This window comes from Mobula hypostoma, chromosome 1 (genome assembly GCF_963921235.1).
Source record: "Mobula hypostoma chromosome 1, sMobHyp1.1, whole genome shotgun sequence".
Taxonomy (NCBI): Eukaryota; Metazoa; Chordata; class Chondrichthyes; order Myliobatiformes; family Myliobatidae; genus Mobula; species Mobula hypostoma.
Window position 1 is genome coordinate 94,142,641 of NC_086097.1, and position 22,382 is coordinate 94,165,022.

At 45.3% G+C, this 22,382-nt stretch overlaps 1 protein-coding gene across 1 annotated transcript in view; it reads left to right on the top strand.

The window, feature by feature from the left end:
* Window positions 1–22,382, top strand: part of tyro3 (TYRO3 protein tyrosine kinase) — a 110,311-nt gene that overhangs the window by 27,732 nt on the left and 60,197 nt on the right. Inside the window, exons 6-8 of the mRNA XM_063052919.1 lie at window positions 4,508–4,623; window positions 17,531–17,726; window positions 20,606–20,748. Of these exons, the coding sequence (XP_062908989.1) occupies window positions 4,508–4,623; window positions 17,531–17,726; window positions 20,606–20,748 (455 nt within the window). The remainder of the gene's footprint in view (window positions 1–4,507; window positions 4,624–17,530; window positions 17,727–20,605; window positions 20,749–22,382) is intronic.

A 22,382-nucleotide genomic window follows, 5' to 3' on the forward strand; every position in this document is an offset into this window, starting at 1 on the left:
GTTCATGGTGCTGAATGAATGAAAGATGTTCCTCATATTTTGATCCTCTGGGTGATTTCCAACATTCTCTTTAATTTTACATTTAAGCGCTTCCTCTGCTAGATCACCTTTCAATACTCGATCTCCTGTTAGGGAATGAGACAGAGCGGTTGAGAGATGTTGGTGTAACGAACACTTTGCACCTCATGATCATAATGCCATTAACTTCAAGATAATTGTGGAGAAGGATAGGTCTGGTCCTTGGGTTGAGATTCAAAATTGGAGAAAGGCCAATTTTGATGGTAACGGAAAGGATCTGGCAAGTGTGGATTGGGACAGGCTGTTTTCTGGCAAAGGTGTTCTTGGTAAGTGGGAGGCCTTCAAAGTGAGGCCTCTCAAAGTGAAATTTTGAGAGTACAGAGTTTGTATGTTCCGGTCAGAATAAAGGGCAAGCATAACAGGTTTAGGGCACCTTGGTTTTTGAGAAGTATTGAGGCCCTGGTTAAGAAAAAGGAGGTGCATTGCAGCAAGGAGCAAATGAGGTTCTTGAGGAGTATAGGAAATGCAAGAGGACACTTAAGAAGGAAATTGCGAGGGTTAAAACAAGGCATGAGGTTGCTCTAGCAGACAAGTTGACAGAGGGCAATTAAGAACAAGAGACAAAATTAATCTTGAAGATCAGAGTGATCACCTGTGCATGGAGCCGAAAGAAATAGGAGAGATCTTGAATGGATTTTTTGTATCTGTTTACTCGTGAGATGAACACAGAAATAAAGTGAGGCAAAATAGCAGGGAGGTCTTGGACCGCACAGGTATTACAGAGGAGGAGGTGTTTACTGTCTTGAGAAAAAATTAGGGTGGATAAATCCCCAGGGTCTGACAATGCGCTCCAATGTGGGAGGCAAGGGTAGAAATTGCAGAGGCCCTAGCAGAGTCCTTAGCCACAGGTAATGTGCTGGATGATTGGGGGATAGGTAGTGTTGTTCCATTGTTTAAGAAGAGATCTAAGAATAAGCCATGAAATTATAGACCAGTGAGTCTGACATCAGTAGTGTGTAAGTTATTGGAAGGTATTCTAAGGGACCGGATATGCAAGTGTTTTAATAGAATGGGACTGATTAGGGATAGTTAACATAGTTTTGTCTATGGTAGGTCGTGTTGAACCAGTCTTAGTGTTTTTCAAGTAAGTTACCAGGAAAAGTTGGTGAAGGCAAAGTTCAAAATAATTTTATTGTCTGAGTAAATATATGTCATTGTATACAGCCCCGAGACCCATCTTCTTGCAGGCATTCACAGTAAGTACAAAGAGAAAAAGAAAGAATAAATAAGCAATGTATATCAAGAACATGAGATGAAGACTTCTTGAAAGTGATTCCATAGGTTACGGGAGCAGTTCAGTGAGTGAAGTTATCCCCTCTGCTTCAAGAGCCTAATAGTTTAGGGGTAATAACTGTCCCTGAACCTGGTGATGTAAGTCCTCAGGCTCCTGTACCTTCTTCCTGATGTTAGTAGTGAGAAGAGAGCATGGCCTAGATGGTGTGTGTCCTTGATGATGGATGCTGCTTTCCTGTGACAGCACTCAATGTAGATGTGCTCAGTGGTGTAGTGAGCTTTACCCGGGGTGGACTAGGCTGTGTCCATTACCTTCTATAGGATTTTTTATTTAAGGGCATTGGTGTTTCCATACTAGGCATTGATGCATCCACTCAATATACTCTCCATCGCACAGCTATAGAAATTTGTCAAAGTTTGAAATGGGCATGCTGAGTCTTTGCAAATTTCTAAGAAAGTAAAGGCGCTTCCATGGTTTCTTTGTAGTGTCTCTTGTGCACTGGACCCAGGCAATGGGTGTTGTCTACATGGACTTTAGCAAGGCCTTTGACAAGTTACCACATGGGAGGTTGGTCAAGGAGAGTCAAACATTCAAGATGAGGTAGTAAATTGGAATAGACATTGGCTTTGTGGGGGAAGCAAGAGAGTGGTAGAAGATGGCTGCCTCTCTGACTGGAGGCCTGTGATTAGTGGTGCACAGCAGGAATTAATACTGGGTCCATTGTTTGTCATCTATGATCCAGGTCAATGATCTGGATGTTAATGTAGTAAATTGGATCAGCAAATTTGCGGATGACACCAAGACTGGGGGCATAGTTGACAGCGAGGAAGGCTGTCAAAGCTTGCAGTGGGATCTGGACCAGCTGGGAAAACAGGTTAAAAAACGACAAATGGCATTAAGTGCATGTAAGTGTGTGGTGTTGCACATTGGGAGGACAAACCAGGAAAGTATTTACATGGTGAGTGATGTGGTACTGAGGAGTGCATAGAATGGAGGGATCTGGAAATGCAGATCCATAATTCCTTGAAAGTGGTGTCACAGGTTGAAAAAGTTTGTCACATTGGCCTTCATAAATCCAACTATTGAGTACAGGATTTGGGATGTTATGCTGAAGTTGTATAGTATGGGGTATTGGGTACATTATTGGTCACTTACCCATAGGAAGGCTGTCAATAAGATTGACCGAGTACAGAGAGAGTTTGCAAGGACGTTGCCAGGACCTGAGAACCTGAGGAAGCTTGAATAGGTTAGAACTTTATTCTTTAGAGCATAGAAGGATGAAGGGGGATTTGATAGAGGTGTACAAGATTATGGGGGTATGGATAGGGTAAGCAGGGTTTTTATACTGAGGTTGGGTGAGGCTAGAACCAGAGGTCATGTGTAAAGGGTGAAAGGTGAAATGTTTAAAAGGATCCTGAGGTGGAATACCTTCACTCAGAGGCTGGTGAGAGTGTAGAACGAGCTGTCAGTGGAACTGCTGGATGCTGGATTGAATTCAACATTGAAGAGGAATTTGTAAACATTTTAGAGAAACCTGGGTGGAAGGTGTATTGAGGGCTATGGTCTGAGTGTGAGTTGATGGGACTAAGCAAATAAATAGTTTCACATGGACTAGATGGGCTGAAGGGCCTGTTTCTCTGCTGTTGTGTTCTACGACTCTAAACCCCCTTCATTTCCCTTTATTCTCCTCCATTTTCCTCTTACCCGTCTCTGTATAAATTACCCCTGTTCTTCATCCTCTCCTTTTCTTCATCTTCCTGATTTTGTTCCAGACCCTGGTTCCACACCCTTCTTCGATGGGACTTGCCAAAGTTCAAAGTATCTCAAAATTCAGGTGCCTCAGGGTCAGCTTTCAAGTCCTGTCACTTCATTTGGGTTCCAATAGGGTTTTAATTTTATACCCGTGAATATATACTTTCTTCTTCCTTTCCTCCTTTTTCCATGTAATCTCATTCCTCTTATTCCTTCCTCTGTTCCTTACTTTATCCTCCTTCCTTTTTCCTTTCTCCTCACTTTCTTAATTCATTCTTTGTTCTAGTACTTCCATCCATGTTTCTTCCCCCTTTCTATTCTCAACTCTTCCTTTACTTTGTCATTCATTCACTCCTTTTGCTCCTCTTTCCTCTATTCCTCCCTCCTTTTCTCCTCCTCATCTACCTTTCTAATTCTTCCACTCATCACTCCCCACTTCTCCATTTTAATGCTGTTTTGCACTTTATGGTAATTGTTGGACCCCAGAATCCGATTTATAACATGAAATTTCGCAGCAGCAGTGCAATGCGGACACAAGGAAGCTATACATCACAAAACTTAATACATGGGTCATAAGAAGAAAGTTGAGGGAGTGTCCACGGGCCATTCAGAAATGTGATGGTGAAGGGGGCCTGTGTGGAGGAAGAGGAGGAGGAGGTGCATCTCTTTAATGGAGGACAATCGGTAATTGGTTTATTATTGTCACAAGTACCGAGATACAGTAGAAAACTTAGTTTCACCATTCCATCCACACAGATCATTCCATACATGAGTGTATCAAGATAGAACAAATGGAAAGTCATCAGCGCAATGCTGAAGAAAGTGTTACAGTTACAGAGAAAGTGCAGTTCAGGGGGACAATAAGGTGCAGGGCCCCTGACAAGGTAAGGTGAGAAATTGGGTGTTTGACTTTACTATGCAAGAGGACTGTTGAGAATCCTATAACTGTGGAATGAGCCTGGTTGTGTGAATTCTCAAGCTTTTATATATTCAGCCTTGTGACAGGGGAGAAGAGAGAATAACCAGAGTGAGGGAAGGTCCTGGATTATGTTGGCTGCTTTGCTGAAGCAGTAGGAAGTGTAGACTGAGGCTGCTTTTTGTAATGGGCTGAGCTGTGTTCATTGCTCTTTCCAGTTTCTTTTGGCTGACTCAGCCTGGGAAAGCTGAGATCACATGATTTCTGAGTGTTGACTGTTTGGGTCCCAGGACAGTTATGTTTACAAGATCTGACAGCGCACACAATGGACACTGTTGTGTTCTTGTCTTCAAGTTGTAAGCTGACTGTGGCCTGGATGTCGAATGTTGTTCAAAGCCTTTGTCCGAGAGACATTTTGAACATTGCGAACAAAAGCTATATATGTGGTGAGATTCTGCACGGGGCGGGAGCGGGTGTGCAATGGATTCACTGTCAGCGAGCCAACTGTTGACCCACTTGTTCTTCAGTTTCTCCAGACAAGCCCAGCAAGCTGAGGATCGATAACCAGACATCCAACAGCGTCAGCGTCTCCTGGGCTGTCACCTTCAACGGCTTCTCATCACTACACAACTGTACGGCTCAGGTAGGCAGATTGATCATTTCAGGCAGGCAGAGTCATGTTGCAGTGCAAAGCTGCATCATCCCTTGCTGCTCTTGGCAGAGGCACGCATGGAAGTTGTGGTTAGGCTTGGTGAAAATGGAGCAAGATTCAGAAGGAAGAAAGCAGAAGCAAAATGGAAGATGAAAAATTAGTGAGTATTTCAAAGTCGGCTTTAAAATCTTTAGCATGAAAAACTTGCTTGCAGAAGCATCCCAGGCACAGAGCATCAGATAAGCAGACTTCACAAGAAAAGCAACACACATCAAAGTTGCTGGTGAACGCAGCAGGCCAGGCAGCATCTCTGGGAAGAGGTGCAGTCGATGTTTCAGGCCGAGACCCTTCGTCAGGACTAAGAAAAGCATAAATTGAACCTGGTGGTGTGGTGCTTCTGAACCTTCAGCTCAGTGATAGTTCTGAGAAGATGGCATGGTCTGTATAGTGAGGATCTTTGATGATAGATGATCCCTTCTGAGGTCTCTCCTCGTGTAGATACTCTTGATGGTGGGGAGGGAGGTCCCAGTGATATATTGGGCTTAACCCACTACACTCTGCAGCTTGTTACCTTCCTACACATTTGAATTTCCATACCAGACCATGATGCAACCAGTCAGGATACTTTCAACAGTACATTTGCAGAAGTCTGTTAGTGTTTGGGGAACACATTTAACAACGAGGAATCAAAGGTAGGAAAAAGGAAGGAGCCTATGTATAACAGCATACGCCCAAATGCAAGGAGCACAGTGAGTGTGGCTTGTCAGCCAAAGGTGCTGATAGCTACATGGAAGTGTGTATGGGACTGTAGCTATTAACTGAAACACATCTAGAGGGGCAGAGGTGACTGAAGCACTGTAGAGCCCTTCAAATTTGAGAAAGGCATAAGCAAGGAGAGGAGATGGCAATATTTGTTAAAGCGGTAATCAAAGTTGTGAGAATGGATGGGATAAGAAAGGAGAGGAGAGGGCAATATTTGTTAAGCCATAATCAAAGCCTCTTGGGAGTTTCTTTAATTTGAAGTGCCAGTGTTATCTCATAGTCCCACACAACCTGCTGGAGGAACACAGCAGGTCAGGCAGCATTTAAGGAAGGAAATGGGTGGTCAATGTTTTGGGTCACGATCCTTCATCAGGACTGAGTTATTTCACAGCCTCTATTTTCCAATGTTCCTCAAAATAGGATCCTTAAACTTCCTATACCTTAGGTGTTAAAACTTCCTATACTTGAGACAAATCATCAGGTGAGGCATTGTGGATTGAATTAAAAAAAATGGGGGTGAGCACGCAGCAGGGAGTCCACGACAGATCTGCATGGTTCCAAGGGGAATGGAAGCTTTTATATATTCAGCCTTGTGACAGGCGAGAAGAGAGAATAACCAGATGAGGGAAGGTCCTGGATTATGTTGACTGCTTTGCTGAAGCAGCAGGAAGTGTTTCTGCCAATGCAATATCAGCTGGTGGTCATAGTAGGAGATTTCAATTATCCTAATAACTGGGATAGTCAGGGTAAAGGAGAGCGAAGGTACAGAATTCTATTTCAGGAGAACTCTTATTTGCCAGTTCAAAAAGGTGGGATGAGAATGAATGGGTATGGGGACCAATTCTGGATTTAGTGTTAGGGAATTAAGTAGGAGAATCTTCTTTAGTGATTATAACTCAGTTATATTTAGCATAATTACAGAAAGAGCCAGGTGAAACATTTAAGGGGAACTTCTTCACTCAGTGCATGGTACAAGTGTGGAACGAGCTGCCGGTGGCAGTGGTGGATACGGATTTGATTGCAACATTTAAGAGAAGCCTGGACAATTACATGGAATGGGGAGTGTAAAATTATCAGTTGGGGTTAGGCCAACTTCACTAGGCTGTGAAGTGATTTAGCAGAAGTGGACAGGAAACAGTTGCTTGAAGGTTTTGGGAATTGAGAAGGAGATTCCAAAGGTTCTGGATAAACATGTTCCTGCAAAGAATAAGAGTTAAACTGCAAAATGTAGGATAAAATGAACCTTGCGCCAGAAAACAAGAGTTTACCACCTAAGGTATAGGAAGTTTAAGGATCTTATTTCGAGGAACATTGGAAAATAGAGACTGGGAAATAACTCAGTCCTGATGAAGGATCGTGACCAAAAACATTGACCATCCAATTCCTTCCTTAGATTCAGCCTGACCTGCTGTGTTCTTCCAGCAGGTTGTGTGGGGCTGTGAAATAATACTGGCACTTCAAATCAAAGAAACTCCTAAGAGGCTTTTTTGATTGTTTAATTCAAAATTTGAGAGAGTTCCAGGACACGCGTGTAAAGTAGAACAATATAATTGCAATTCTGGTTCTGATTCATCACAGACAAAACCACAATTAGATAAAGAACCACAATAAACCAATAATAAAAACCACAATAAACATAAATACGTAACAGAGCTTGCACAGTATACACAGATTGGTGGTACGTCCATAAAGCAGAGCTAAGCACAGCAGGTGACTGACAGGAAATGATAAAGTAGTGGAGTGATGGGCTCGTGGGTGGAGGTGTTGATCAGCCTTACTGCTTGAATTTTAAATTGAACAATATTGATGAGCCAGGGAAGAGTGAGGTTTATTAGGGATCAATAAGATCCAATCTGCATGGAGCGAGGATGCAATAAGTTTCCCAATGGTGACTTTGCACCTGCTGATGTGTTTATCATGAAGGAATGTGAAGTATTGGATGGGTTACACAGAGTGAAAAAGCGAGTATTGAGTTAGCCCTGTTGGATGTGAACACATTGGTAAGCACGGATGAACTGTATCCCAGGCTGACAAATGAAGCCAGGAGGAAACGTGGAGATTCTAACTATTATTTTTGAATCCTCTATGGGTATAGGAGTGGTTCAAAGTTCAAAGTGTGTATACTATATACAACTTTGAGATCTGTCTCCTTACAGGCAGCCACTAAACAAAGAAACCCAATAGAGCTCGTTTTCTTTTTAAAAAGGCTGTCAAACACCCAAAGTGCAGAGAGAAAAAAAAACAATTGAGCAAAGAATAGAAGTAAGCAACTAACATTCAGGACTGAAGTTCACAAAAGTGAGTCCTCAGCCACGAAGCTAATCATCGCTGCCACTGAGCCACAGCCTCAGTTCTGTGTAGAGGCAAGTAAGCCTCACGGAACAATGAACGGAATCGGCCTGTCCCTCACATCCAGCCCCGATACCCTGACCTTTTCAATCTGCCCTGGTGCTTAAATCGTCCAAACCTCATGTTGTTGCTTGATCTCAGACCCGGGCCCTGCTGCTCTGTTATACCCTCAGGCCTGGGCCCCTCTGCCTCGATTTGGCTTGTACCCGAAGGGATTGGGGGCCTGCCAATGTTGTACCTTTGTTTAAAAGAGAAGACAGGATAAATCAAATAATTGAAACCTAGTTTGTTCAGTGGTGGCAAACTATGGAATCAATTTGGTGTATTGATTTTATTAAGTCCATTGATAATTTCCCCTAGCGGAAAGATGGCAGGCATGGGATTTAGGGTAGCTTGGTTGTGTGGATGCAGAATTGACTTGCCTGCAGTAGAAGGCAGAGGGTAGTATTAGATGGAGTGTATTCTGCTTGTTGGTCGGTGACCAGTGATGTTCCACAGGGATCTGTTCTGGGACCGCCTGCTCCTGGTGATTACTTAGATGAGGGAGTGAAAGGGTAAGTTAGTACGTTTGAAGATGAGACCAAGGTTGGTGGAGTTGTGGATACTGTGGAGGGTTGTTGTAGGCTGCTGTAGGACATTGTTGGAATGCAGAGCTGGGCTGATTGAGTTAACCCAGAAAAGTGAGATAGTTTATTTTGGAAGGTCCAATCTGAAGGCACAATACAGGGTTAATGGCAGGATTCTTGGCAGTATGGAGGGATGTCCATGTGCATAGATCCCACAACTTTGCCATGAAAGTTGATGGGGTGGTTAAGAAGACTTGTGTGTTGGCCTTCATTAGTCAGGGGATTCAGTTCAGGAGCTGTGAGATAATGTTGCAGCTCTATAAAACTCTGGTTTGAAGTATTGTTTTCAGTTCTGGTCACCTCGTTATAGGAAGGATGTGGATGCTTTGGAGAGGGCACAGAGGAGATTTACCAGCATAGTGCCTGGATTAGAGAGTGTGTCTTGAGTGAGCTAGGGCTTTTGAGTGAAGGAGGATGAGAGGTGACTTGACAGAGGTGATACGAGGAATAGATTAAGTGGACCGCCAGAGCCTTTTTCCCAAGGCAGAAATGGCTAATACAAGGGTGCTTAATTTTAAGGTGATTGGAGGAAAGTATAGGAGGAATGTCAGAGATAAGATCTTTACACAGAGTGCTGGATGCATGGAACACCCAGCCAGGGGTAGTGATAGAGGCAGATATATTAGGGGCAATTAGGAATCTGTTAGATAGGCACATAGATAAAAAAAGGAGGGCTATCTAGGAGAGAAGAGTTGGGTTGATTTTAGAATAGGTTAAAAGGTTAGCAGAACATTGTGGGCTGAAGGGCCTGTGCTGTGCCGTAATGTTCTGTGTTCTTTGTTCGAATAAGGAACAGCATAGGTTAATTGGACTAAGATGGTGACAATTATAGAAGTGAGCCAGTAGCTTGCAGTGTATGTGCACAGATGTCGCAGTTCTGCTCAGTAAGGAAATCAATAAGGAATACTTCTTTTTATTATCAGTGATTGCAAGAACTAGGACTGCTTACAGCACTATTTACACCACGGCTTTAATACTGCAAGATGTGCTGGTACTGGCAAGCGTGCAGAGAGGATTTATGAGGATGTTCTCAGGACCTGAAGGCTATAGTAATGGGAAGAGCTTGGACAGGCTGTGATTATTTCTTTAAAATGGATGAGGCTGAGGGGAGACTTTACTGAAGAATATAACACTGAGGGGCCCAGGTAGGTTAAGTCTATTTCCCGTAGCACATGGATCATGTCCCAGAGGATTTAAAGTAGTTGCTGGAGTGCTTTGAAAGGGAACAGAGAGAAATACTATTTACCCATGGGGATGGGGAGGGTCTGAATTTCACTGCCTGAAGGGGCAAGGATCCCTTGTATTAGCCATTTCTGCCTTGTGAAAAAGGCTCTGGCTGTCCACTCAATCTATGCCTAAAGGATTGAAACCCCCATTATATTTTAACACAACCTGGGTTGTGAATAGGTTCCCTATTTGCAGAAGTTAATTCAAGCAATTTTGTTCACAAGGTGGACGGTGCATGGAATTGGCCAATCTGGTAACCATGCCACCTCAGTGTTGTAAGGAATGGTGTCAGAAGTACTGATGAGAACAATTACTGAAAGTGGGGAGAGTGGAAACTACTGCTGTTTGTAGGAACGAACATGTGTATATACATTAGACTTCTGAATTTAACAATATAATGGGAGCTCCTTCTTATCTGGGGATGTCCATAAATCATAAGTTTATAACTTAAGAACAGCCTTGAAATTTGGAACGTTACCTTGAAGTTTATTCATGAAGTTTACCTTGTTACTCCTTTTTTTTGTTGCATTATTTATTTTTGTAATTTTATGCCTTTGCACAGTACTGCTGCCGTAAAACAACAAACTTCCCGTCCTGTTAGTCAGCAATGATAAAATCTGACTATGAAGTGTCCTGGACCCAGTGCTGGGAGGGTAGTTTGTTTTTGACCAGTTCAGAGATGATGGGTGAATGGCCTTTTTCTAGACCATGACTTCTCTTTGATTCTGCATTCAGTCTGAGAGTTGACAGTGAATGGGGGAGGAGGTCAGGGGGGTCAGCAACAAAATTCAGGCCTAGAATTGCTGGTGGATCTAGTTAAGGAAGAAAATATTTTATATTTGTATGTAGGTTTTCACAACCTCATTCCCAAGTCTCCACTCAACTCATTAAATGTCTTTGGAATATAATTACAATGGAAATATGGCCGATTGCACAAAGAACAATGCATTGACGGTCAGATTTTTAGTGAAATTATTTGAAGGATAATTACTGGCCAAGTTAATGCGGTGAACACCATCGCCAGCTCCTATTTTTAAAAAAAAGTGAAATGAGATTGTTTGCATCCAATGCAAGGGAAGTTTGTGCCTCAGTTTAACAAACTGGAGAGGTTTCTGAAGGAGATGATGGCTGAAGAGATTCCAGAGCAACAACCAGTGAAGTCTGAAGATAGCCAGCTTGTAACAACAGAACAGCAGGACTGTCAACCTAAGGAGTCAAAGTGCCTTCAGACCCTAGGATGCCATCCTTTTATGCCACGGACCCTTACCATTAACTGAGGGGGCCACGGACTCCAGGTTGGGAGACCCTGCTTTAAATGAAACTCCAAGAGGAAGAGGTTTGTCAAGTTACACAAAACATTCAGTCTGGGACAATACTTTATGCAAACCTTTGTGTATTGTAAGGGTGATGCCGAAGGTATTCTGCGTATTTTGGAGGAGTGTACTCCTGTGGGTAGGAGTGGTGGGTTCCTGGTGGTAGTGAAAAGACAGCTGGGTGTAGTGACCCCAGAGACTAGCATGCCTTGGCAAAGGTTTTGGAGACAGGACGCGGTTAATGGTAGAACGGAGAGAGAAAACAGAAGGAAGAGGCTAGGAGAAATTTGATCTTCATCCTCCCGTAAACCACAACCATGGTTCATTCCAACAGTGGGCACTTTGTGTTGGTGATGGCAGGGCTGCAGCTGTGGATGAGTCTCCCCTGGCCAGATGTGGGCACTCCTGCTACGGTCCCAAGGAAAGTGAACACGAAGAGGTTTAGCTTGGATGAATGAACGACCACCTCGCTGTGGTGCTCGCCCTCGACCACCTCACTGAAATGCCAGCAGAGGTGTTATTGCTGATCAGTCTTGATTAATTTTGTACTCCTCATTTACCAGCACAAGCACATGCATCAGTCTTTGTTGCTTAGCAACTGCTGTAGCCACGATTTTACAGACAGGACCGTTCTGATGTGTCTAACACTCGAAGGGAGGTCTATGACTTAACATCAAGTCAGCCCTTGTACTTTAACCCTAGTTTATGGCCAGGTATTTCGTGGTCAGCGGACATGACCAAGGCATTTGATGATACCTAATGAGCTCTTTCTAATGCGACCCTACTGGCGCACCCGCTCCCGGACACACCCAAGCTACTGATGCTTCGGACTACGCGGTGGATGCTGTGCAGGAACAGTTGGTCAGAGGCGTGTGGCAGCCGCTCGCTTTCTTCAGCCGGCAACTCCATGCGCCCAAAAGGAAGCACAGCACCTTCGACCGTGAGCTTTGAGGTCTCTATCTGGCTGTCCGCCATTTTCATTTTCTTCTAGAGGGTCGCCATTTCACAGCATTCATTGACAACAAACCCTTCATGCATGCAATGGCCGAAGTATCAGACCCTTGGAATGCACAGCAGCAACACCACCTGGCCTACACATCTGCAAACTGGAGACAGACTGTTTTCAACTCCATATGCAGCAAGTGCCTTGCTCAAGGACACAACACGCTGCCTCAGCTGAGGCTCAAACTGGCGACCTTCAGATCACTAGACCGACGCCTTAACCACTTGGCCACGCGCCATGCAAGTAAGTGGGAATGAACCACATTTTGTGAAAAATACACGAATTTGTTAAAAAAGTGCCTCTCGCATCCAGGCCAGAAGGCTTCACGGAAACTGGCTGCACTGGTTTGCGTGGCATGACATCAGAAAGGATGTGTGTGATTGGACTGTATCCTGTGTGGAGTGCCAGCGGGCAAAAATTAACCGTCATGTTCAAGCACCATTGGCACCTTTTGAGATCCCTAAGGAACGGTTTAACCATGTAAATGTGGACCTTGTTGGTCCTCATTTCCACTCCTCAACCCCCCATCCCCTGTGGTTTCACACACCTTATCCTGGTAGACTGCCACCAGGTGGTGAGAAGTTGTTCCCCGATCATCGACAGCCACAGACGTGGCTCGGAAATTCACCAGTTCCTGAGTTGCTCAGTTTGGTACCCCATCCGATATTTCCTCAGATCACTGTCCCCAATTCATAGCAGACCTCTGGGTTGTAATGTCCCAGAACCTCGTGGTGTATCATCTGCAATCCGATGTCCCATGCGAGCATTTTCACTGCTCTTTAAAAGGCTGTTCCGAGGGCTTCCCTGACCAATGAGTGCTGGCATAATCATCTCCTGTGGGTCCTGCTGGGGCTCAATGGTTCCAAAAGAGGATGCAGTCATCCGTGGCTGAGTTGGTATATGGGCAGCCGTTACGAGTGCCAGGTGATTTCTGATTCCTGATTCTACGACTGCCTGGTCAGCCTCACAACAACATTCCACCCTGTCAGTAAATTCAATTCCTTTTCACCTATTCCTACATCCCATCTTAGTGTACAGCGCTCTTGGGTTCCTGTTGACCTACGTTCCACCTCGTTTGTTTTCATCCGCCATGATGCATACCAATATCCACTTAGGCCCCCTTACCCCTGGCCATGAGAGTGTCAATGCACCCCTGACCAAGCCAGAGGCACCAGTGGTTGCTCCACTGATGGGACACAGGACCCGAGCTGTGTAGGGTAATGTATTAGGGAGAAATGTACATAATTCACGGCCACCGACTTTGAGTTGGGGTGTCACTTTAAGAGGCTGGTCTGACATGATGATGTTGTTACGTAGCGTGTTTTTGTGTTTAGGTTTTGGAGTTCAATAAAATGTGTTATGGGCTTCATTAGACATAAAATGACCTCACTCTCTTTTATTTGCAAAAACCTATGACGACTCTTTACAGAGGATGCCGGAATTGAACTCTGAACTCCAGCACCCTGAGCTGTAGTATTGTCATGCTAACCACTACGCTACTGTGGCTCTGTCCCTGCGACACCAGAGACGTGAGGTGCACGTGTGGCAGGGCATTCGGACCATAATGGATTACAAGTCCGCCCTGCATTTCAAAGACAGTGATGCTTCTCTCCCCGATAGGCTGAATATCTTTTGTGCTCAGTTTGATGCACGGAACGATGTGCTGGCGAGAAAGGCCCCCTTGCCCCAAGGAGCAGTCACTCTGTTTGGCCGCAGCTGATGTGAGGAAGACTCCATCCAGGGTCAGCCTAAGTAAAGCGATGGGGCCTGATAACATACCTGGTCGGGTGCTGAGGGACTGCACAGCTCAGTTAACAGACATCGTCAACATCTCTCTAAAACAATCCGCTGTCCCCACAGACCTCACGGCACCCACCATCATCCTGGGGGCGACAATAACCTGCCTTAATGACTTCTGTCCAGTGGCACTGATCCCAATGATAAAGTACTTTGGATGTCTGGTTATGGATCACATTAAATCCCATCTTCCTGCTACAGTGGACCCTTTCCAGTTTGCTCATTGCTCAGACTCACCCACCAATGGTACCACTCCACTCTGTCCTGATAGTGCCTCGTCCACCAGGATGCTGTTCATCAATTCTGCATGGTGATTAATACCATCATCCCTCAGAAGCTGGTGGGCAATCTGTTCTCGCTGGCCCTCAACCTCTCTCTGTAACAGAAAGTCGGTCGGTGTTGGCAGCAATGTCTCTAGCTCCATCGTGCTGAGCACTGGCGAACGCCAGAGCTGCATGCTCAGCCAGCTGCTCTTCGTGCTGCTGATCATGACTGCGCTGCTAGATCCAGTTCAAACCAAATCACCAAGCTCACCGATGACGCGGCAGCGGTGACGAGACAGCATCCAGAGCGGCTGTCAGAATGGTGCAAGCACAACAACTTGAGTCTCAGCCTGAACAAGACCAAAGAGATGATTGTGGACTTTAGGAAGGTACAGGCTGACCACTGCTCACTGCACATAAATGGCTCCTCTGTCGAGAGAGTTAGGAGTGTCAAGTTCCTGGGAGTGCACATTACGGACGATTTCACCTGAACCTTAAGCACCATCTCTTTGGCTAAAAAAGCACAGCAGTGTCTCCATTCCTGAGGAGACTCAGGCAAGCGAGGCTCTTCCCCCCTCCCCCATCTTAACCAATTTTTACAGGATCACCATTGAGAGTTTCCTGACCATCTGAAACAGGAATTGCAAGGCTTCTGATCGCAAGTCCCTGCAAAGAGTTTTGAGGAGTGCTGAGAGGATTACCAGAGTCTCTTTCTCACCCATTAGAAATATTTATCAGGAGTGCTGCATACGCAGAGCCCGTAGCATTGTCAGCGAACCCTCCCATCCGTCCAACGATCTCTTTCACCCCCATCCCACCCCACCATCAAGCAGGAGGTACCATACCATTCGGACAAGAACTGTTAGGATGGGAAACTGCTTCTTCCCCAGGCAGTAAGACTACTGAACTCCCTGGCACCACCCTGGTCTCATCACGTGTGGAGCGGCAGTAGTGTTATACTGTTAATTTTTAAAATTTGTAATATGTATATATATATACGTTATTATTTGTCAATTTGTTTGCAGTAATATTACTTTTTGTGTGAGTTATATGTCTTGTGTTGTGCACCCCGGTCTGGAGGAATGTAGTCTCGTTTGGTGGTCTACACGTGTATGGATGAATGTCAAAAAAACTGAAATTGAACTTAAACCAGTGCGTTTTCACTTTCCCTGTGCTTGCCCCAGGTGTTGGTGTGCTAATTTTGTTACTTACGGCTGCTTGACTCAATTCCCAGTGCCGCCCATCCTCCAATAAGTTCATTGACAGACAGAGGGACTTTACTGAAAAGCTGGGAGGGGAACCTTGTCTATACTTTTTGTATCATGAAGCGTGGGTAGATAACCAAGCAACATCTGACATGTTGGAAGATTACTGTTGGAAGTAATCATCCTGTTCCCTAATAAAAGATGGAATTAAACCTCTTTTGATCAAATTCTCTTTGAAAGTTTAACAATGGATGAATTGACAACAAAATTTGGGGAGGTTATAAGGGGCATAAAGATTGAGGCAGACATCTAACTGGAAGAGAAGTCAAGTGAGCCCAGTAACCTGTGATAAACTGAGGGTTTTCTCTTTTGTGGCTGTTTCGGCGTGTAGAAGGCATAAATCTGGACCTTCTGAAGAGTCTGGAAACTTACCTTAGTGTCTCCTTGTGTCACATTCTGCTAGCCCCACAGTGCACGAAGGGTTAAGGAACTGGACAGAAAGACCTCTCCCTCTCACACTTGCTCAATTATTCCCACTCTCATTCCACACAAAGTAGCAACCACACAGGTTAGTGGCTCAATGGACTTCTTTTCAGCTAAGTGTCTGCTTCAATCATTATTCCTCTAATAACCTCTTCAAATGCTGCTGTTGACTGATTCCCATTCCCACTCTCAGTCATTCACTTCTGCTCCTCGTTTACTGCCACTCTTTCTGCGCCCTCTCCCACACCCACGCGCGCTCAAGTCTCTCGCCCTCCCTCGCACATCCGTGTGCTCTCCTTTTCTCTTGCTTCTTCACTCTCACTTTTCCACGCACGCCACACACAATCGTGCTGTCACTTGTCCTCTCATCCACTTGTCTGTCCTCCCTGCCTGCAGGTGAAGCTCCTGTACTGCCTGGTACTGCTGGACTTATTTCCTGGCATAATTTACATATTGCTATTTAATTATTTATGGTGCAACTGTAATGAAAACCAATTTCCCCCGGGATCAATAAAGTATGGCTATGACTATGCGGGTTGCAGGTGGGTGTCTGCCTGGTACAAGGTGATCATCAATTCAACATTCTAACTTGTGGAGTCTGAGGCTTAGTCTGTAGTTTATCCAGCCATGTTTCTGTTCCAGAACCTCTGGACCTAATTTATTAGCAACTCATAAAGGATCTGCACCACATTAATAATCCTTGGGGCACCAAATGGGTGCTATTGGCTATCTGATGATGTCACTTCAGTAAAGGATAATGTCACTTCCTCTGTGGTTTGAGGGTGACTTGCTCCACTCTGGTTTTGCAGGTTCTGAGGTAGCTAATGAAGCTGAAGAAGGGATCAGGGACTTGTATCAAGCTGCAGAAAGTTTCAAACTCAGTCAGCTCCATTGCACGCACTAGCCTTCCAACAGCAGGGTGACCACAACTGTGAATGCAGTCTCACCCCCACCTTGTACGACCACACCGACCCCCCAGCTTCAAACTCAACACTGCGAGTGCAGTCTCACCCCCACCTTGTACGACCACACCGACCCCCCAGCTTCAAACTCAACACTGCGAGTGCAGTCTCACTCCCATCTTGTACGACCACACCGACCCCCCAGCTTCAAACTCAACACCGCGAGTGCAGTCTCACTCCCATCTTGTACGACCACACCGACCCCCCAGCTTCAAACTCAACACCGCGAGTGCAGTCTCACTCCCATCTTGTACGACCACACTGACCCCCCAGCTTCAAACTCAACACTGCGAGTGCAGTCTCACTCCCATCTTGTACGACCGCACCGACCCCCCAGCTTCAAACTCAACACTGCGAGTGCAGTCTCACTCCCATCTTGTACGACCGCACCGACCCCCCCCAGCTTCAAACTCAACACTGCGAGTGCAGTCTCACTCCCATCTTGTACGACCGCACCGACCCCCCAGCTTCAAACTCAACACTGCGAGTGCAGTCTCACTCCCACCTTGTACGACCACACCGACCCCCCAGCTTCAAACTCAACACTGCGAGTGCAGTCTCACTCCCATCTTGTACGACCGCACCGACCCCCCAGCTTCAAACTCAGTGCCCTGCGTGAAGAAGCCCAGCGTGCGAAAAACCTTCTTCTTTACCTGTCTACCAATGACTCAACTTTCAGGGAACCGTATATCAGTTAGATATCAGGCTATGTGAAGTCTCCTGGATACATGTTAAAGGGATAGTTCATGGTTTTGGAATGTAAAGCAGGAGTGAAAGGAATTTTGCTCTCAATACCTTTCTGTGTGGGTGTGAACCTAAATGTATAATGTTGCTGGTGAGCGCAGGTTGATTGTGAATAATTTGTTGTTTTTGTGTCTTTCTCGTTCTCTCTCTCTCTGTTCCTCCAGGTTTTTGATCCCAACAAGGTCAATGCTAGCTCAAACACTAACATATCCTTTGAGGTGACTTTTTCTGTGCCGCCATACAGCCACACAATCGGAGAACTGAGTCCATTTGCGACCTGTGGCGTTCGGATCAGCTGTAGCAACGAGGTTGGGCCTTCAGGGTTCAGCGAGTGGATGCACTTTCGGACGTCTGAAGGAGGTGACGTGATCATCTGTAGCAGGAGAAAATTAGAGTTTATCAGGGCACTAATTCTCCCCACTTGGTGCCTGCTAAAGTTGCTTCATTCCCCTGGTAATCAGAGGTCTGAGTTTGAATCCAATTACTTGTTGGGAAGTATGGTCATACACTTTGGTTGAAGAAATGAAAGGGCAAACTATTTTCAAAATGGAGAGAAATACAAAAACTCAGGTGCGAGGGGACCTGGAGGTTTTTGTGCAGGATTCCCTGAAGGTTAATTTGCAGGTTGAGTCGGTGGAGAGGAAGGTATTCATTTTAAGAGGACTAGAATATAAAAGTAATAATGTAATGCTGAAACTTTATAAAGCACTGGTAAAGGCCTCACTTGGAGTATTGTGAGCAGTTTTGGGCCCCTTATCTTAGAAAGGATGTTCTGAAACTGGAGAGGGTTCAAACGAGTTTCATGAAAATGATTCCAGGATTGAATGGCTTGTCATATGAGGAGCATTTGATGGCTCTGGGCCTGCACTCATTGGAATTCAGAAGAATGAAGGGTAACCTAATCGAAACCTATTAAATGGTGAAAAGCCTTGATAGAGTGGCTGTGAAAAGGATGTTTCCTATGGTGGGTGAGTCTAAGACCGGAGTGCACAGCCTCAGTTTAGAGGGGCTTCCTTTTAAAAAGGAGATGAAAGGGAACTTCTTTAGCCAGAGAGTGGTGAATCTGTGGAATTTGTCGCCACAGGCAGCTGTGGAGACTGATCTTTATGTATATTTAAGGCAAATGTTGATAGATTCCAGGGCATGGAGAAGGTAGGAGATTGGGACTGAGAGGAAAATTGGATCAGCCATGATGAAACGGTGCAGTAGACTTGATGGGCCAAATGGCCTAATTCTGTTCCTATATCATATGATCTTATGGTACTTAATTTCAGGAATGAAACCATCTGGGATGAAAAGCTGCTCAGTGATAGAAACTCGTTCAGAATGGAAGCAGGCTCTTCGACCCATTGCAACAACCATAAGACATAGGAGCAGAATTAGACCACCTGCCCATAAAGTCTGCTCTGTCATTCAATCATGGCTGATCCTTTTTTCTGCCTCCTCCTCAACTCCAGTTCCTGGCCTTTTCCCCATAACCTTTGATGCCATGTCCAATCAAGAACCTATCAATCTCTGCCTTAAATACACCCAAAGACCTGGCCTCCACAGCTGCCTCTGGTAACAAATTCCACAAATTCACTACCCTCTGGCTAAAGAAATTTCTCCGCATCTCTGTTTTGAAAGGGCGCCCCTCTATCCTGAGGCTGTGCCCTCTTGTCCTAGACTCTCCCACCATGGGAAACGTCCTTTCCACACCTACTCTGCCTGGGCCTTTCAACATTCGAAAGATTTCAATGAGATCCTCCCTCATCCTCCTGAATTCCAGCGAGTACAGACCAAGAGCCATCAAACATTCCTCGTATGATAACCCTTTCATTCCTGGAATCATCTTTGTGAGCCTCCTCTGGACCCTCTCCGATGCCAGCACATCTTTTCTAAGATGAGGGGCCCAAAGCTGTTCACAATACTCAGGGTGAGGCCTCACCAGTGCCTTAAAACCAGCAAGTATCCAAAACTCTAATCCCATTCTTTTCTTCCTTAACTTCCCCTAGATTCTACCCCTTCTCCTATACCCCAGAGGCAATTACCCTCCTAACCCACGTGCCTTTGGTGTGTCAGAGGTCACTGGAGCACCCAGGGTAAACCCACATAGTCACAGGTAGAACATGCAAACTCCACACAGACAACACCAGGCTGAGCCTGGGTCACTGGAAGGGTGAGGCAGTGATTCTACTAGTTGTGCCAGTGTGCTGGGCCGGACGATGATGGTCATTACAAGATGACTGTGACGTAAGAACCTGTACAGTTCACTGGTGCCTCCTAGGGAATTAAAACTGATCTCCATTCCCTACCCGAGGAGTCACCAGCAGCTGCAGGTGCTGGAACCCGGAGCGACAAGCAGTCTGCTAGAGGAATCAGACACTCGAGCGACATCTGTGCGAGGAAAGGAACGCAGATGCAGGCTGTTGACCGGAAAGACTGACATCTCCTTTCCTCCCACAGGTGCCGCACGACCCGCTGGGCTCCTCCAGCAGGCTGTTTGTTGCTCTATACTGTGTCTCATGTGACTCCAGATCCACCAATGGTCATCTGGTCATTGTCATGTGTACTCAGATACGGTAACAGATCATTCTGTAGTGCAAGTGGAAAAAAGTGACCGCAGAATGCCTTTGATTCCCGACATCACCCAGGTGAACGACTCGTCAATGGGGCACTTGAGGATAGGCAATAAATGCCAGCCTCACAACTCCTAACTTAACGCAAGTTGCGTCAAACTTGTGAGATTGTCTCCCAAATCTGGGAATGGGATCCAGGCAGTCAATAATCTAGGAGCAGCCAGCGATGGAGCGTATTTCTCAGGTATGTTCCCAGTGAGGTCAAAGATACTGAATAGAACATTGTCTTTCTGCATAGTTTCAGCACCACAGAAGGTTAACTATGGGAAAGGCAAATAGTGTGAAGAAATAGTTAACACAAACTAATATTTTGTAATTTCACTCTGCAGGAGTGAGATTGCTGAGAAGGCAGGAGAATGGAGTTGAGAGGATTAATAAATTAGCCGTGATCGAATGGCAGAGCAGACCTGTTGAGCTGATTGATCTAATTCTGCTCCTATGTCTTGTGGCCTTGTGGTCTTACAGTGGGGTTTGTAATGGCTGCTGCACTCTGAGCTGAATTCAGGCCCCTCACTGACATTGCGTTAGCTGCAGCCTGTAGGAATGCTCTCACCGTTACCGGGATTTTCTGTGCTTGCGTCTGTGTTTGTTGGAGGTGACATGTGATCTGTTTTCCCACAGCTCCGAGTGCCTCACCAGGGAATGTGACGTACTCCTACAATGGCTCATCGTTTGTGATACAGTGGGACGAGATAGCAGCAGGCGATGTACATGGCGTTCTTCTTGGATATGTGGTGGAATGGAACAGGAAGGAGGGAAAACAGGTCGTTGCTCACAGAGACACTCTTTCATCATAATATATGAAATGTACTGTGCCTGTATAGTAATTCCTACTGTTATTTAAATAGCGTCCTATCACAGGGCGACAAACTTAGAAATCTGTAGCTTTCAGTAATCCTGTTAGAGATAGTATTGAGAAACCATCTGCAGATCATGGTGTCGTACTCGATCAGACCCGACGCAGTAGCAATTGTACCACAAATACACTAACACACGTAATTCTTTTCAAACCTTTATTCTCTACTCATAGCATGCTATGGGGGAAGTTACAGACTGATCTCCCAAAAGAGCCAGTCCGGACACTGCCCCCGAATTACACAGTTCTCCACAATTTATAACATTGATCAGGTAGCAGGAAATCTTACGATTACAAATTTAGACAATATTAGAATCATTTCAATCACATGCTAAGATATAATTAAGTGTAAGATAATTATTGGTCAGTTAGATATAATTATCTTAAGCCAAAGCTAGCCCATCAGTTCCTCATTCGGACCCTTCCCCTTTTCTCCAGAACATTCTAGCCATTACCTCATCCCTCCCATATTTAGTTACACCTTGAGCTGCTTCTGCAAGATCAGATAGTTCCTTATTTGAGCCCTTGCCTATCTTTAGACAATAATGACTAGTACGTCACCCGTTGCAGAGTGAAGCTTCTCTCTGACTTGTCAAAACTTGACCAAAGCAGTAAGCTAAGGCGCTTACAAGGTGATTGATTATAAGTTAATCATTGTCCTCTGTTTTTCCCCCTATTTACCTATCCCTTCATTCCGTCAATGGGACCACCCACCACACCCTCACCCCACACCCATCCTCCTGTCTTTGAATCAGTTCTCAGTGCTAAAGCCATCAGCAGTTATCTCTAGGAGCCAAATTTGGGTGTACCTTTCAGCTTTTTTATCTTTAACTGACTTGTATCTATGTATCTGTCTCTCTCTGTCTCTCCTGTTAACAGTTGGCCATTGTTACTATCCTTTTCAAAGTCAGTTTTGCCTTTACTTTAGTTCTCCATCTTTGGTTTTTGGAGGATTCTTAACTAACATTCCTTTCTGAAAGCATTCCGGGAAATCACTCCCAAATAGCCCCACATCACACACCTGTTCTCCTAATTCTGCGCACCTTTGAATTCTCAGTACTATTTCCTTTGTCCAGTCATTGTCCACACCTCATCCTTCCTGAGACTCACATGCGCAGGGACCAACCACCTCCAAGCTTGTGCTAAACTTCCCTGATCAATACACCCAACTCTTCTGTTCTCCAACTTGCTAATATTCCCGTAAATCTACTCATTAAATTCTCAATGCTTTAAGGAGATTCACAAGAAATCCACTTCATTAGAAACAACACACTCCTTGATTTACCAAGTAATCCAGTGAAAGTTTTGCAGATAGACCTATTGCTTCCTGTCCCCAGTTTCTTGGTTTCTTATTGCAATATGTACCAAGTTATTGGATGGCGGGGTGGAGGTACGTCTCTGCCAGAGGAGGTGTAAGGCACTCCTTCCCTCCGCTAGCCTCAGGTCACCCTTGGGCAAGGTGTAGCACCTGCTTAGCCCCACCACCTGGTCCCATGGCGGTGGATGGTCGTACGAGCAGCTGGTGCACATCACAAGTCCTGG